The 15,915-nt window shown below is 40.0% G+C and overlaps 1 protein-coding gene and 1 pseudogene across 3 annotated transcripts; both read left to right on the top strand.

Moving 5' to 3' along the window:
* Nucleotides 1-592: 592 nt before the first annotated feature.
* LOC104609434 (nuclear transport factor 2-like) lies at nucleotides 593-9,604 on the top strand. 3 transcript variants are annotated; one of them, XM_010275752.2, is made up of 10 exons: nucleotides 593-744; nucleotides 939-1,010; nucleotides 1,095-1,232; nucleotides 1,423-1,711; nucleotides 1,795-2,015; nucleotides 2,761-2,938; nucleotides 3,035-3,156; nucleotides 3,250-3,315; nucleotides 7,925-7,991; nucleotides 9,007-9,604. In XM_010275752.2, exons 2-10 carry the CDS (start codon nucleotides 966-968, stop codon nucleotides 9,279-9,281), a joined length of 1,401 nt encoding a protein of 466 aa, XP_010274054.1. In that variant the 5' UTR covers nucleotides 593-744; nucleotides 939-965; the 3' UTR covers nucleotides 9,282-9,604. The 3 variants fall into 3 exon arrangements, with proteins under 3 accessions (XP_010274054.1, XP_010274055.1, XP_010274056.1); XM_010275753.2 differs by having other exon boundaries at nucleotides 606-744; nucleotides 919-1,010; XM_010275754.2 differs by having other exon boundaries at nucleotides 658-744; nucleotides 923-1,010.
* A 2,684-nt stretch (nucleotides 9,605-12,288) lies between these two features.
* LOC148801265 (uncharacterized protein At4g26485 pseudogene) lies at nucleotides 12,289-12,997 on the top strand (annotated as a pseudogene).
* Nucleotides 12,998-15,915: the final 2,918 nt, after the last annotated feature.

The following is a 15,915-nucleotide window of genomic DNA, read 5'->3' as shown; positions in this document are numbered from 1 at the left end:
GAGACAAATGAAGGGTACAAGTACAACAAGTCAGAAAGGGCTCTCTTAAGACAACTTGGAAGTTCAATATATAAGAAAGTCTGCTTCGCTTCCATTGAAGAAAGCACTATTGAATTAAATATGGGTACTACCGGGTTTTCGTTAAATCTTTTATGGTACACATGATCATTTTCCAACGGCAATTAACGATAGTTTGAACAGGGGTAGTTTTTGTCTTATTAGGGAGGTTTTAGTATTAAGGTGAAATGTCAAAGGAGGTTTAAGTCTTTTAACCTATTATTTTTTAAAATTCCCTTATCTTAAAAATAATTTTAAGATTTCAGTCCTCGATCGATAGGGAATCGGCGGTCTCCATGACCATGAGAGACCAAGGATTTGAGGGTAATTTTCATCCTCAATCGGCAAGAGTGATTGGAATCGGCCAATCGGGGACGAGGAGTGTGGTCCCGCCCCGTTTCAATTCATAAACCCTATTACAGAGATTCGGAGAGCAAAACCCCAACCAAAACAATAATATTTTTCTTCACAATTTTATTTCCAATAACACAGATCAAACACAAACCATGAAACCAAACATCCCCCCACGCTGTCCGCACAAAGGAAATAAAAAGGAAATAGAAAAATAAATAAAATAAAGAGTCCCCTCTTTCTCGGCTTCTCTCTCCCTTTCTCGCGCCTCTCTCAGATCCGAAAGCCAAAAACCCTAGAAAGCGCGAAAGGGGCGAAGTAAGAGAAGACGAACAGGTAAGCTTCGTTTTTCGATCGATTTCAACTCTCTGGTTTTGAATCCACCTATATACCTATCGATCTCTGTATTTAGTTCCTTGAATTTTCTGCTCTGCGGTTGATCTTAAGCCGCCGATAGAGCTTTCTGTTGCCGAGCATAAAATATTTCTTCTGTTACTTCTGTTGATGAAGGCAGTAATTGGGTTTGTCAGGGTATTGCTTTTCGAGCTCGATTACTAATGGCATCGCAGCAACCTGCCGGATCTTGCCCTACTGCCCAAGTGGTATATATCTAAACTGATATCTTGTTTACTGTATTGTTAAGTTCGTTTATCCCCTCACCTCGAAAATGAGTTTCTTTCTTTCAGGTTGGGAACGCGTTCGTTCACCAATACTATCACATCATGCATCAATCTCCAGATCTTGTTTATCGCTTCTACCAGGATAGCAGTAAGCTCGGCCGCCCCGATTCCGATGGTTCCATGAGTATTGTAACAACCATGCAAGTAAGGGTTCTTCTTCTTCTTCTTTTCTTATTCTCCTCGGTTACTGTTATTTTTGTTTTCCTAGTTGGTTGTGGAAGAAAAGCAAGAACATAGAATGCAGAAGCATAGGTATTTGGTGACCCAGATCAGTGCCATGGTTTGTATTGATTCCCGTTGTGATTTGTTTGTTGCGGTATGTTATTCTTCTCAGGCTATCAATGAGAAGATACTTTCTCTGGATTATAGCAAATATAGGGCAGAAATAAAGACGGTGGATGCGCAGGATTCATTCAACGGGGGAGTCATTGTCCTTGTGACAGGGTATTTGACCGGGGAGGACAATGTGAGGAGGAACTTTACCCAATCATTCTTCCTTGCTCCCCAAGACAAGGGCTACTTTGTGTTGAATGACATATTTAGGTACATGGAAGAGGTTGAACATCATGATGGGAACCAGGGTTTGCCTAATGGCGTTGCTGCACCTCTTACTCCAGAGCAGAGTACGTGATCCTTGAGCTTTATATGTTTTGATAGGTAAAACTTTCATTGTTCTATTTGATATTGAGGTTTCTTGGTTCTGCAGATACTCCTCCAGTGCAAGAGCATCCGGAACAATCATTTCCAGAAGAAGACGTCAATGTGGAGGAGGTTTATAATCCTTCTGACAACGAGGAAGGTTCAGTGGTGGAAGAAGAGGCACCTGTTGCTGAGGTTGTTGATGAAGTTCCAATTGAGTCACAGATGGTTACTGAGCCTTGCTCTGCAGTCCAAGAAGAAGTGCCTAAGAAGTCATATGCATCAATTGTAGGTTCTTCCTTCCTTCATTCTGAGGAAGTATCTATTATATTGTTCCCTTTTTCACTTCCCTAGGTCCTAACTGTATTTCTAAGGGTTTGTTTCTGATAAAATCTAGTGTTATAGACATATATTACTCTATATTACAATATATTGAATTATATGTCTTTTGAGTCATTATTATCATTTCAGACCACATTTTCTTTGATCTTCCATTAGCTCCTTCAGATCCTTCGACTCACACCAATTCACAATCCATTGGTTGTCTATACACATTACCAAACCATTTCAGTCAAATTTTCCTCATCTTGTTACACTAATTCGACGTACTCCTAAATCCAGTTTTTATGTTCAGTCACTTTTAATTCATTTCTTCTGTGCTCAATTTTTGTCCTGTCCTTTCTAGCATTGCTACTAGTGCCAGCTAAATCATTCTTTGAACATGTCGTTTGTTGATTGCCCAAAATGATGCCCAATATAGCAATGCTGATTGCTGCTCTTGTAACTGTCTTATGGAAATTTTCTTTTAGTGTCATTGGTATATGGCCAGCCACATAGCTTATTAGATACACCCCTTCACTTCAACCACCTTGCTCTATTTCTAATAGGTGATGTTTACATGTATGCAATTAGCTAGGGCCTAGTTGTATGGGATGACGAATTGGAACTGCTGATCTTGCTGACAAGGCCCATCTGTTCTTGTCTATACATCTGTTTGAGTCTTCGATTGTTGAAGCAGATATTATAATTGCAGGTGAAGGTTATGAAAGAGAGTGCAGTGCCTCTATCAGTTCCAACGCCTCCTGCTGCAAGACCAGCACCTGCAAACCAAGAACGACAAGTGGTCCCACCTCAGTCTACAGTTTCATCAAATGAGGCACCAATTTCCAACCCAAATGCCACTGAAAATGGCAGTCATCAAGAAGGAGAAGGTATGTCAGTCCTGTCTGTTATAATTTTAGTCTCACATTTACAGGCAGTGGAGTTTTTTCTTTTAACTTTGAGGGTTATACAACTGGTTCTTGTAGGTGATGGTCACTCAATTTATATAAGAAACCTTCCATTAAATGCTACATCTGCACAGCTTGAGGAAGAGTTTAAGAGGTTTGGACCTATCAAGATCAATGGTGTTCAAGTTAGAAGCAATAAGGTTCTTTCTGCTTCAGTCACCTAGGTGTTTATTTTGTTGTTTTTTGTTTTGTCTCTAGTTCTCTACTAAATAATTTGTTTTACTTGTTTGCAGCAACAAGCATTTTGTTTTGGTTTTGTAGAATTTGAGGTGTCAAGTGCTGTGCAGAGTGCAATAGAGGTATTCTGCAAGTCCTGTTCTAGTTGAATATCATTTTATTGGTGTTTTCTTTTTCTATCAGTATGTTAATGAAACTGATGGTTTATGGTTATCCATTATCATTTCATCATTTAGTGAATTTCTGATTTTCAGTTACATGTTCTCTTCTGTTTTTCTGTGTGCATGTATCTCATTGTTTCTCTCACTAGTCACTAGAAAGAACCCCAGTTGACTATATTTCCTTTGTTGAGAAAATTATTATTTGAGTCTGCATGTTATATTTCTCTGCTAAGTTTGAAATTGTCAATTAATGTTAATTCTCTTTTTGTTTGTTGTATTCCTGTTTCTGTTTAACCTTTGGGTGTATTACTTAATGGCCCTCTCTCTCTCTCTCTAATTCTTTCCCCTCCCATCTTTAATAGTTTGCATGGTGGTTCTACCAATGCCAAATTCTATGTACTGCAGCCATATTATCTTTCCTCTCCCATCTAAACCTTGTCCCAACTATAAGGCATTGGTTACATGAATACTGTTCATTCTATTGTATTCAGTATTATATCCATTGTTAAACTATGGGCCCTTTAATCTTTTCTCATTACTTCAATAGTGAGACATAAAGACAACCAAATAAAACTATAAAATAACTTATCAAAAAAGCAACTATAAGATAAGTGTGTGGTTCACTAAGTCAACTAGGCAAGTTAGGCTAACTAGTGGTTAAGTAATTGATGCTTTGTTACCCTAGGCAACCACATCATGTGTAATTGGGTATTGAGTCTATTGACCAACTAGTAACTAGTTAGTGATGCAGTTGCTATTGGCTTTCAACTGGCTAGATGGTTGACTAATTCATGCTTTGGTAACACTGCTTGATAGTATAACCTGTTCTCTAGAAGTGAACTTTGGCTATGGGTTGGGAGTGTCACAGCTAAACAAACTAAATGGCTAACCAATATGTGATTATGAGTAAGGTTAGCTGAAAAGTTGCAGGTTGAGGACAAATGTAACCCCTAACATAAAGTCAAAAAGAACCATCCATTCAGGAACTTGGGGGCATTATTTGGAGCGTATTATAACTTTGTAATATAAGGAACTGATATGGTTGTGATCCTGTACCGGAGGTTAGGACAACTAAGCATTGACTAGGCTGAATAGTTGATTAATGATTAGTCAACCTAGTCAGTCCCGAAGGTTAGGACAACTAAGCACTGACTAGTCAGCAAGTTGACTAGAGAGGCAAAAATTACAAGAAATTGTATTACTGCATTGATAAAACTGCTGTCTGCCTGTATGCATGCATGTCTATCTGTGTGTGTGTGCATGTTGGGGGAAGAAGGTGAAGGGATGAGAGATCCATCGTATGGACGCCCAAACTATGCGGAATAAAGGGGGCGAATTTCAAAAATTTTTCTCTCCCTTCAACTGGGAATCGCATTTCCTATTTAGAAAATCATATTTTCAAGGATCAATCTTGAACCATAAACTGAACCAGATCTGAACCAAAAGGAGTAGGAGAGAGGTATACCTGATATAGAGAAATATTATCTCTCAATGAAGGTGTTCACGCCCAAGGAAGGATCCAAAGACTGCTCCCACTGAAGATGGCACAGTGTAGGATGGAGCAGAATCAGTAGTGTTCTTCTCCAAGAACTCTGTCCTTCGCAAGAAACAGCAGGATGGCACGTGAGCATAGCTTCCTATCAATCCTTTCACAAAGAACTGATGTCAAGATTGAATCTTGACTTCTCCCATAACTGGAGATCGAACTGGCAAACTTGGGCGGCAAGGACAAGGAGGCGGCAAGAAAGAATTCTACAGGGTTGCTTAATTCTTTCTTCTGTGATTTCAACTCTTAAGAGGATGTGAGTATGCGTGTCTTCTAAAGGCTGCCGCCCCCTCCTTTTGTAACCCTAAAAGATCAGCTCCTATTCCAATTAGGAGCTGCTGATCCAAATCATATTTGGATCAGACATCCCTTTAGGTGATAAGGATAAACCCTTATCTTATCTGCAGATTAGATCAGCCTTTTCCTAATCTCATTAGGAGGTTTCTAGATCTGAATCATATTCAGATCTGGACTCTCCGAGTGGATGGGGTTAAGACCCTATCCTATCTGCTGATTCATCTTAGAATTCGCCCATATTTAACTTATTAAATTAATCCATTTCGAAATGGGCTTTAGGCCCATTAAGCTCATGTGCTCACCTAGCCTTCCTACTTGCTGCCCAGTTGGGTTTCCTTGTATGGCGTGGGACCCAAACATTGATCTACACATCAGCCATATGGGTTCGGCTCAGCCTTTGTTACAAGGCTTGGCCGAATACACTGTTATGGACAGTGCACCCCCTGAAACCCATCACATGGGCTCTATGGGCCCAACACTTACCCTAAGTGGTCCCTGGGCCAAGCCACCTTGTAACACCCAGGGACTGTGGACAGATGCAAGATTAGCCCATTAGGTATTACCCTCAATAGTCTTACACTTAACCTCTCAGCCCATAATGATCAAACACTGGCTGACAAGAGAGGACCTCTCCCTTGGCTGCTAGGAACAGTGTTGCACTCTCTGTTTATATGGATCCCGGGAATTAAAATCTTTTGCAAACATTTTAGAAACCACAATATATATACTTTTATATCTCATATAAAATATGTTTTGCAAAACAAATCTCAACGATTGAAATCGACTGCCGGCAGTCTTGGTTTCCATCAGTGAGAGTGCATCCCCGATCATTACCTTTGTCCGACAAAAGGGCTAATCCTGTCATTATGATCACCCACTCAGATGAATTCTCAGACCGTCCCAACATACACAGGTTTTGACCCCCGCTAAGGATCTCACTGATTGGTACATCAAAGACGGCCCAATCTGACACCTAGTGCAGTATCATAATCGAGTCTAGGGGTCGGGTGTAACTTTCCAGTTTTGCCCATTAATCTCCAAGGTCCAGGGCAATACTGGAAATCTGGTCCAGTTCAAAGATTCAATTAATCCTACACTGTATGTGCCTAGGGTCTCACCCTGGTAAATGAGACAGGCCACCCCAACCGACTTGGTGGCACAACAGTGTCAGCCTTATCAGGATAGGTCTCCCCAGACCGATCCACTGGCTGTGAACATTCTAAACTAACACGAGTCTCATTAGGTGTCTAGTTCAAGGGTATATCACAGAAACATACCAAGGGAACGTGAATCAAATATGTACTTCTATTCATTTACAATAAACTCATAAAGTACATCATTCTGATTGAAGCTAAGGGCATACAAAACTGTCCAACAGAAGGATGAGTATATAATGAGAAGGCCCTATCCACTTGTGAAGAGGAAGTGAGTGTTATAGTCTCTCTTTTATGGTATTGTTTCACTAGGGAAATAGGGTAGGATACATATATAGCTATTCGCTTTCATTACATTGTTGTGGATTGCGCTGTCAAGTACAACAGAGCTCCAAATATTTGTAATTTGCAGTCTGAGGCATGGTACTTCCATTTTTCTGTTGACATTACTAAAGTTTGATTTTCATTTTGTGAATGACTCATTAAAATGATATGATGCTTAAAGTGCATCTACACTACCTTTATGGTGATTCATGATTGATATTGGCGGAAAGTCATGCAAATAACCCATTAGCAAATATTTATTGCTCTTTTACTTTAAAAAGGGATTTGATAAAATGAGGATTGGCTGATATGCACCTGACGTCTGAGGTTGCATTGATGCCATTGCTAAGATGATGCTTTTGTTGTGTATATGTGTGGATTAAAACAATTTTCTCTATTGTGTGTGTTCACGTGTGGCCTAGTTTTATTAGTCATTTTAAATGTGTGACTTTTTGCTTATCATCATTAATTTGCATAGATAGGTAATTCTTGGTTCCTGGACCACAGTTGAATGTTACAACAATGTTGGATGCTATGGTATTGGTACACTACGCTACCTAACCTTGGTCGATGAAATATGGTATAAAAAATCATTACCCATTGTTGGTCTCAGCTATCTAGGGTCTTGGTAGGTGTGAACTGGATATGGACCTAAGCTTTATCATTCTTTTGCACAAGTGGCTGCTCTCAGGCTCAAACCCACGTTTTCATGGTTGTCAGTCTGAGATTTGATCATTGCACCATGTGATGGCTCCTAAATATTGTCGTTATATGATTGTTGAAATTTACCCACTCAAATACTGAATTTCTTGTAACTGGTGTGTTCTTTAGTTGGATGAAACTTAAACAATAATATGCTTAACTGTATTGTTTTGTATTTATCTGATGCACCATATTACTACAAATGTAGTTGATGCTACATTTGCCTTTTCTGTTTTGTTTTTTTTTTTTTTTATGTTATCTTGTTTTATATGGAAGTATGAGGGTTGAATCTATTCATTATTTTCTTCCCAAAGAGTTGCATTGCTTTCATTAACATTATTCTGATAGGGAGATTAGAAGATATGAAACACTTAATTAAGATATAAAATGTTACTTGATAGTCTTCTCTCACTTTCTTATGCAAATGGGAACCTGGCTTTTGCATGCTTTAATGTTGAACTCAAGTTTGAGTTCCTTCCCTGCTTGCCTTCTTAACTAAAATTTCAAGGTTTCTGTCTGAACTAAGCTTATTTTTATTTTATTTTAGGCGTCACCCATTATGATTGGTGGTCGACAAGCTTTTGTTGAGGAAAAACGGGCTTCAAGCTCTCGAGGTAACATATATATATATACATAATTCAACTCCAATTCTCAAGATTCTCAGGCGAAATAAAGTTTGTTTGACCTCTGGAAAGAGCTGCCTTTCATTGTCATTACCTTACGTAGGTCCAGGCCTCGTTCATTTTTCTGGTAAATAGGGCAGTAAGTTGGTCAGGGGAAGTTGACCAACTTACCTGCATTGTCAATTGGTATAGTGGGTCCCACGGTAAAGAAGTATTCCTGGGTGTATCATTTACCTGGGTAAGCATTACCCTTGGCCAACTTAGGTAAGCAACTTACCCGTTGCATTTGTCAATTTGGTAATCTCTCTCCTCTCTCTCCTTACCTGGGTAAATTTTTAGCATAAAAAAAACATGTGAAACATGCTTACTAGGGCAAATTTTACCAGGGTAAGTGCACTTTGACTTTCCCAGGCCAGTAAAATGAATGGGGCTTTAAACTAGAGGATCGGGGGTCAGAGGTTGAGAGCTGTAGTACAGAATGGAAGTTGTGCTCCATTGGAGCAGAAGAGGTGCTCTTTTAAAACGAGTAAAAACCCTCTAGATTAAAGTTCATGGGGAAGCTTAATCAGGATAACATTTCATAATATGCTGGTAAAGGGGTGTTTTTGTATTTATGCCCAACCCGGTGCATTTATGAAATTGCCTGTTGGTTTGTTTCTTGTCCCTGTGATTGGCTGCTATAAGGACTTTTCTTTGCAAAGCATGCCACTAAGGATCTGAATTCATTTAAAGTAATAGTTCTAGCAATCTAGCTATCCTTTAGCCAACCGTACCTTGGATTTTCTTTCTTTGGAGAGGTTTATGGCATTTCCCACTATCTGGGTGCGTTCTGATGGTTCACAGTTCATGCTCATGCCACCACTTTGATGCATTTCCCATTCAAGGGGGAGAGGACGTGCATCTCGTTTTCCAAATGGATATTTGCTGAAGAAAATAAGCTTTTTTGATAGGCCTAATTAATCTTTATCCACTTTGTTTACACGAGAAAATGCTTCTGTTGCTGCAGTAAATAATAATAGGGGTCGATTTCCACCTGGGAGGGGAAATGGATTCAGGAATGATGGAGCTAGAGGACGTGGAAACTATGGCGGTGGTAGGGGTTTTGGCCGGAATGATTTCAACAACAGGAATGAGTTCATCAGGAATGGTGGTGGCAGCAGGGGAGGATCTTCAAGTCGTGGAGCTGATGGTGGATATGGCAGCCGCATGAACCGTGCCGGTGGTTTAGCTGTTAATGGAATGTCCAAGTCTGTGGCTCCAAGGGTGCCTGCTACTGCTTGAGGTACTGGAAGTAAGAAGGTATTTGTTGGGCAGTTAAACATTATTAATGGAGATTGACTTGATATCAAGTACATTTGCAACATTGTTTTCTTCCAGCAGTGGGAGTTAGATGAGGTACTTTTTGTTAGATCTTTCTTATAGGCCTTTCTTTTTGCTTTTCATTTTTTCCTCCCTTTTTATGCCATTTTGGGCATAAGCGGCAGTAGGTAAATGGTACATGACTAGTTGCTAGTGCTTGTGTAGCTATTTTCTGCAATTTTGTAGCTTCTACATTCTTTTTGTGGAAGATTTAAATCTGGTTTAAGGTTCAGGCTTTTCTTCAAGGATTGAACCAGGGGAACCAATGGATAGACTGTATTAATGCTTCTTTCCTCATGTTATCTGAGGGATGAAATGTTGAAATATGGCAAAATATAATGCTTTGTGGGGGCTCCATAACTAGTCGGGCCTCTTGCAATGCACAAACTTTAAGCAAACACAGCCTATGACATTTCCAATTGAGCCAAGTTATGGTTAATTTATAAATCTTGGGTTTTTACAATTATTGGGGCAATTAGGTTACAATTATTGAGGTTAAGTGGTATTAGGTAACAATTTAAATATTATTTTTAAATAAAAATTAAATGGGCTCTAAATTAACAAAAATTAATTAGTTTAATTATGATTTTTAGGTCAGTTAGGTTAATTAGGCTTACTAAGGTTAACTAAATTAATTACAATTTATAATGGTTGTGAACATGGGTGAAGATTAGTAATTTCATTACTCCTTTGTAATTAAATTAAGGCTGTGTTTGGAAATAAATGCAAATATGTAGAGTATAAAACGGTTCATATAAATTGCAAAATTGGGTTAGATTTGCACTGATAAATTTATATTCTTATCAAACAGACATTTAGCTGTAATGAATGCAAATATGAATTCCAATAAAACATATGTTTTTTGGGTAAAATACAAAAATCTCCTGAAATTTTTGACAATCATAAAAACCTCCCCTATAATTTTACTTTAGTAAAAACCTCTTCTCTATTTTTTTTAAAATTCAACAAAAATATCTCCCTTCCATCATTGACCGGAAAACGTTAAATAGATAATTGTTTTTTCAAAATACTTATTTTATCCTTTTTACGAGCACTGTTCATCTTCTTCCTCACGATGCACGTACACCGATCATCGGACTTATGCCAAGTTTGCGGCTGATGTCAATCACCAAGTCAAGTTCTTGCTGGATGACGACAATTGTGTTTAGATGGAGCTTCCTCGCTATCAAAGAAAGCGAGATGTATTCCGCGTCTTTATAACCTTTGCAGACAAGAAAATTTCAGGATTGCCTTTGCACAGACAACTCATCGCAAGGAGCTTGGGTTTCGATCCAGCTTCGAGGCTGAACAGGAAGGGCGATCCAAACTCAACAAACGTGAGCTTTGTGACATAATCCAGCTGCTTTGAGTCCCCTGGAATTGCTTGTACCAATCGGAATTGTCTTGCCCCTGTTTCCTCAAGATGAGAATAATAGAATGACCACAACTGTATGGGATCCTTACAAAGGAAATTCCGCTGAATCCGACGTCCATCTGGAAACTGACCCGGAGCTCCTCCACCTCCCTCCTTCAGAAAATAACATAGGGATCCAGCCCTCTCTCTCTTTCTCTCTCTCTCTCTCTCGGGATTTCTACATACCGGGTTAAGAGTATTATGTTTCTTGAAGGTTTCTTCGAGAAAGGCTGATTGTTCTTTGGAGAGTCTCAGCTTCTTCCGAGTTAGACCGTTCTCCTCGTCATTGGCTCTGGACGCTCTCTCCAGAACAAAAGTGGAGATATCGGTGGATGCTTGGCCGCATTGGGTATTACCATTTTCAGTTGGCCATGGAAAGCATAGCTGCGAAGACGAAGGCGGGTTACGAGGGACGGGACCAAGAGGGAGAAGATCAAGTTGAATAGGCGGATCGGTAGCATCCTTTTTCTCCTCCATTTCATCTGCATCCCTTAAAGCAGAATCCCGTTCATCAGCTTCTAGTTTCTCGTCCTCTCTACTGTTAACAATCCCAAGTCCTAAGCCCATGCAAAACCCCTTTGGCGCTAACCTTATGACTCTTGTCCGCAAAAACGAAGGCGTTGGAGGCGTCTCCCAAGTTCAAACCCAACTCCATCTCTCTCTTGTACAGACCAAGAAGAAACCCTCTGCCACCATTCTTCATCGGTTAGTTATTTCAGTACTCATTTTACAGAAGGGTAAAACGGGTATTTGGAAAAAAAATTATGTATAGGTAAATGTTTTCCGTTTGAGTCAGTAACGGAAGGGAGATTTTTGTCAGTTTTTTTTTAAAAGTCTAGGGGAGGTTTTTATGATTGTCAGAAACTTCAAGGGAGGTTTTTATATTTTACCTTTTTTTTTTATCAAAAGCCCACTTGAATGCAAATTTACTTCTTTTTTATTGATGTATTTTTACATTTTATTATCAATGTAAATATGCATTGGTCTGTTATGTCAATGCATAAATGTAATGTTGCCATAGGCAAAGGTGAATCAGAGTGCAAATTTACCTTGAACCGGGATTTACACTCTATTTGCATCATTTCCAAACGCAACCTAAGGGAAAATTTCATATTAGTACCTTGTACTTTAGGGATTGTCTTAGCTTAGTACTTGAGTTTCGAAATGTGCCACTCTAGTACATGAACTCTTAAAAGCTATCAATTTAATCCGTCGTTAACAGACCGTCATTTATCCATATCACATGATGACATGTGTGATTTAAAATTTTTGAAAATGTCAAAACTACTCTCTTAGAAACTGAACCATGAAATAGATTGTTTTCATCCCTCTCACCTTCAAAGATGTTTCAACGGATACCTCGTCGAAGATGCCAGAAAAGGTGAGTGTTTCTCGTTGAAACATGAGCTTGCTTCTTATACCCATGGTTGGAAGATCACCAAGGTTTTCTGAGTTGAAGAACCCAGTTCATTCTTTTGAAGTATTCACAGCAGGATACTGCAAATGGAAGATTGATCTCTTCCCCCCGAGGCAAACCCGTGACTCTATTTCTATATTGACTGAAAAGCTCTATCTGGATAAGATGTATATGGAATACGTCTAAAGGCCAGAGTTGGTTTAGTAACTCATCCCTCCATCACTCTGATGGAAGCAGATGAAACAGCAGAGGAAGCAGAAAGTGAAGCCAGAAGAAATCGAAGACATGTTTATTGGGTTAGGTGGGGAGAAAGATAAATGGATGAATCACTACTCAACCTGACATAGAATCTTATTGGATGGTGAAGGAGACTTTTCCTTTTCTTTTGTTTGGCTAAAGCTTTCGGTTCTGTAACCAACATGGTCGCTACATCTCTAGATAATGAAGATTCGCTGGAGTGTAAATATAGTTATGCCATTGGGAATGTGATAAAGCTAGAAGAGATGGGTTGTGTTGTTGTCCTGTATAGAATTGACGCAACCAAGATGAGCCACCATTTCTTTCTTAAGACTCAGAGATTTGATCGAATCGTCTACAACTTCCCTCACGTGGGGTTTCTCTACCCCAAAGCTAGTTACTGCCAGATAGAATTGAACAAGAAGCTGGTGAAGGGGTTTATGGAAAACGCCATGGTGCTTAAGGGAAAAGGGGGAAATGCATGTGACCCAATAAGACCACAAATCCCTACAAAAATGGGATGTTGTTAAGAAAGCAGAGAAAAGAGGCCTGGTTCTACAAGTTGTATGACCAGCATGGGAGAGGTGATTCCCCTTCAAGTTATGTAGCCGAGACTTGATTTTTTCAATTACCCACTTACCTTCTTTAAGACCACTTGTAGAATTTTGGAGGGAACAACTCAAGTATAGCTATCTTATTGGTCTACATCTGCTTCACCCCCAAGAAATGTAAGATCTTCTCACAGTCTCTCCTTAATGCATTTTCATGAACACACTTTTGTTAAAATTCACTTCCTAACTAGACCATGCACTAAAATTAGTAATAATCTGCTTGAGAGTAGTAACTTCTGATTCATTGCGTTGTCTAAAAAATTAGGACAACATCAGCGAGCATCAAATGGCTTAGTTTAAGCCCACCACTAGCTACCCTGTCTGACACCATACAATGATTGAGAATCAAGTTGTGAAGTTAACATGTGAGATAGACCATTCATGGACAATATGAACAGTTAGGGGATATGGGACATCCTTTTCGGAAACCCCACTGAAGAGAAAAGGGGTAAGGGAGGGGTAGCCATTAACAAAAATTGAGGAGCATGTCGATATACAACATTCAATCAACTTAATATATTTAGAAGGAAACCCATTGTGAACATCCCAGTTGATTTGGGGCTCACTTCATGGCTGAATTTTAATGGAGCCGCCACCAATCTATTGGAAAACATGGGAGTGATGGGCCTCCCAAGAAACAAGGACTCTTGTGCCCAAAAGACATTTCTAGGGATCCTATGGGAGGGAGAGGGAGGGTATGGGGCACCTTTCTCCCTTGATTCATGTGTGATACCAATGCCCCTTAATTCTTAAAGAAAATCCTTCTATTTGCATCAAAGGACAGCACAAAAATGAATTGCAAAAAATGTAGATTGGTTCCCATGGGTCTTTCGAAATCTCCATTTGAAGCAAAAGTGAGGTAGGGATCTCCCACTCTCTTTTTTATCCAAAGAGATTTTCTACAAGTGACATCACTTTTGGAATCCCTAGAGAGGAGAAAAACAATTGGGAGATCTCCCAATCTTTTTTTGTCCTCTCATAAGCCTCTTACTAGTGCATGTCTCTTGAGAACCAACCTCCAATACTACATTCCATTAGTACAAGAAAGATAAATTTATCCAAAGAAATCAAATAATTCTTGCACAAGGAAAAACAAGAAAAGAAAAAAAAAAGAATATATACATACTACAGAAATGAAGATAATCAAAAACCACCTAGTAGGAAGCAATTTGGAATGGAAAATGCTAAACTATGGCTAAATTCATATGTGAAGACAAGTTAGTCCTACCTTCTCTCCCTATGATTAGAACAAGCTAGAAAAAAAAAAGAGAGATCAATATATCCTATCAAATCCGAAATCATACAAGCTACTTTCATGCATTCCAAAAGAATTATGATAAACACACCAAAATGCAGCCCATATTAGTTAGGCCTTGGCTTTTTGCTATGCAAACATACACAAGAAATAACAAAAAAACGGGGCTGCATTAGAGAGGTTGTAAACACATTCCTCTTGTGGCCTTCTTCCAAGATACTAGGAGCTGTTATGAGATGTTTTTGATGACTGGACAGATTGAGAATAGTGGGGGTGCCTCTCAAAACCTTGATAACAATGGAAACACGAAAAATATGAGGAAGAACCTAAGGGGATGGTGCCATAACTTTGGAACCAAACTTTCTTGGCTACTCTTTCTTCTTCTCCTCTTGACTCTTCTTTCTTTCTGTAGGTATATAGTGTTTGCTTTAACCCTCAGAAAACATCAAACACTAAATTAACACCATGAGGTTGCATGCGAACAGCCTACAGTCAACTTTTCTATTGCGATGAACCCGCGATGCACCACAAGTCCTGCAATGAATTCACAGTGCGCATCGCAGAAACCACAATAAACCCACAGTCCACCGCACGCTCTCGGCGAGCCCACTTGTAGCCCGAGCCAAAGGAAACCATGGCCAAACCCACGACAGGGCCCCACACCTATTCGAACATGCGATAAACCCATGGCCTATTAAAGAACCACTCTCATATGACACCTACGCGCGTAACTCCAAAGGAACAAACGTGGCATGGCGCCATGTGTGGCTAACAAGATATCACCCGCCAGGCGATGACATCACGAGTACCACATCAATTTAAGTAGGGCGCACAAGAGGCGGTAGCATACGTGAGTAGTGAAGGCTCTTGAGTGAAAGAAAAGCTGATCCTCAAGAAAATTCCCACGAGACACGTGGCAAAGCCCCAGTGGTGCACCCAATGATTGACAGCAAACACAATATTCCCTTTCCTAACAGGAGACGAGCATCTTTATCTCCTACTTTTTAGGATCTCGGGATCTCCCCCATAAATAGAGATCCTCCACGTATTGAAACTTACTCAGCACTCGAGCACCCTTTGCGTTGGACTCTTTACCCTACCTAGCATCCTAGCTCATGAAACCAATCTCCCTACTTCCCGGTCTTTCTCTGTCTTTCAAAGAGACCATTTCCCATCCAAGACTTACCCTACCTACAATAGAATCTTTGGTTCCGTCTTTGATCACAGAGAATGACCTCACGAAGAATCAACCTTACCTCCATCCCTGAAGAGTAGAACAACATCCCGGAGAACACCAACCCGGGGGTGGACGACTAGCTTGAGATGGAAACGCCTATCCAGGCCGACATTAAAATACTTTCGAATAAAGTATACGAGTTCAAGGCGCTCTTTGAAAACAGATTCAGAAATCTCGATCAGAGTTAGAAGGAAACGAGGAGCACCCTCCAGATCCTGCTCAAACGTTCAACCCAAGCTGAACAAACCCCCGCCGCCACTCTTGCCAGTGTCCCCAACCCCAGCCGCCACTCCACCAACCTATCCACCAGTCTCACGCTTTCCTTGCACTGGCCCAATAGAAGAGACCCCCCTCAGTCGAGATGAGCTGAGGGATTACGTTCAAG

Source organism: Nelumbo nucifera, chromosome 3 (genome assembly GCF_055504915.1).
Source record: "Nelumbo nucifera cultivar China Antique chromosome 3, China Antique-T2T, whole genome shotgun sequence".
Lineage (NCBI taxonomy): Eukaryota > Viridiplantae > Streptophyta > Magnoliopsida > Proteales > Nelumbonaceae > Nelumbo > Nelumbo nucifera.
The sequence above is the reverse complement of the archived record's forward strand: the minus strand, read 5'-3'. Positions and strand labels throughout refer to the sequence as shown.

What these genes read in the sequence shown, in the direction of transcription:
- LOC104609434 (XM_010275752.2), top strand. Translation starts at nt 966, where the DNA reads ATGGCATCGCAGCAACCTGCCGGATCTTGCCCTACTGCCCAAGTG. An exon ending in AGAAGTCATATGCATCAATT is followed by an intron (nt 2,016 to 2,760) that starts GTAGGTTCTTCC and finishes TTATAATTGCAG; the next exon opens with GTGAAGGTTATGAAAGAGAG. An exon ending in TTCAAGTTAGAAGCAATAAG is followed by an intron (nt 3,157 to 3,249) that starts GTTCTTTCTGCT and finishes ACTTGTTTGCAG; the next exon opens with CAACAAGCATTTTGTTTTGG.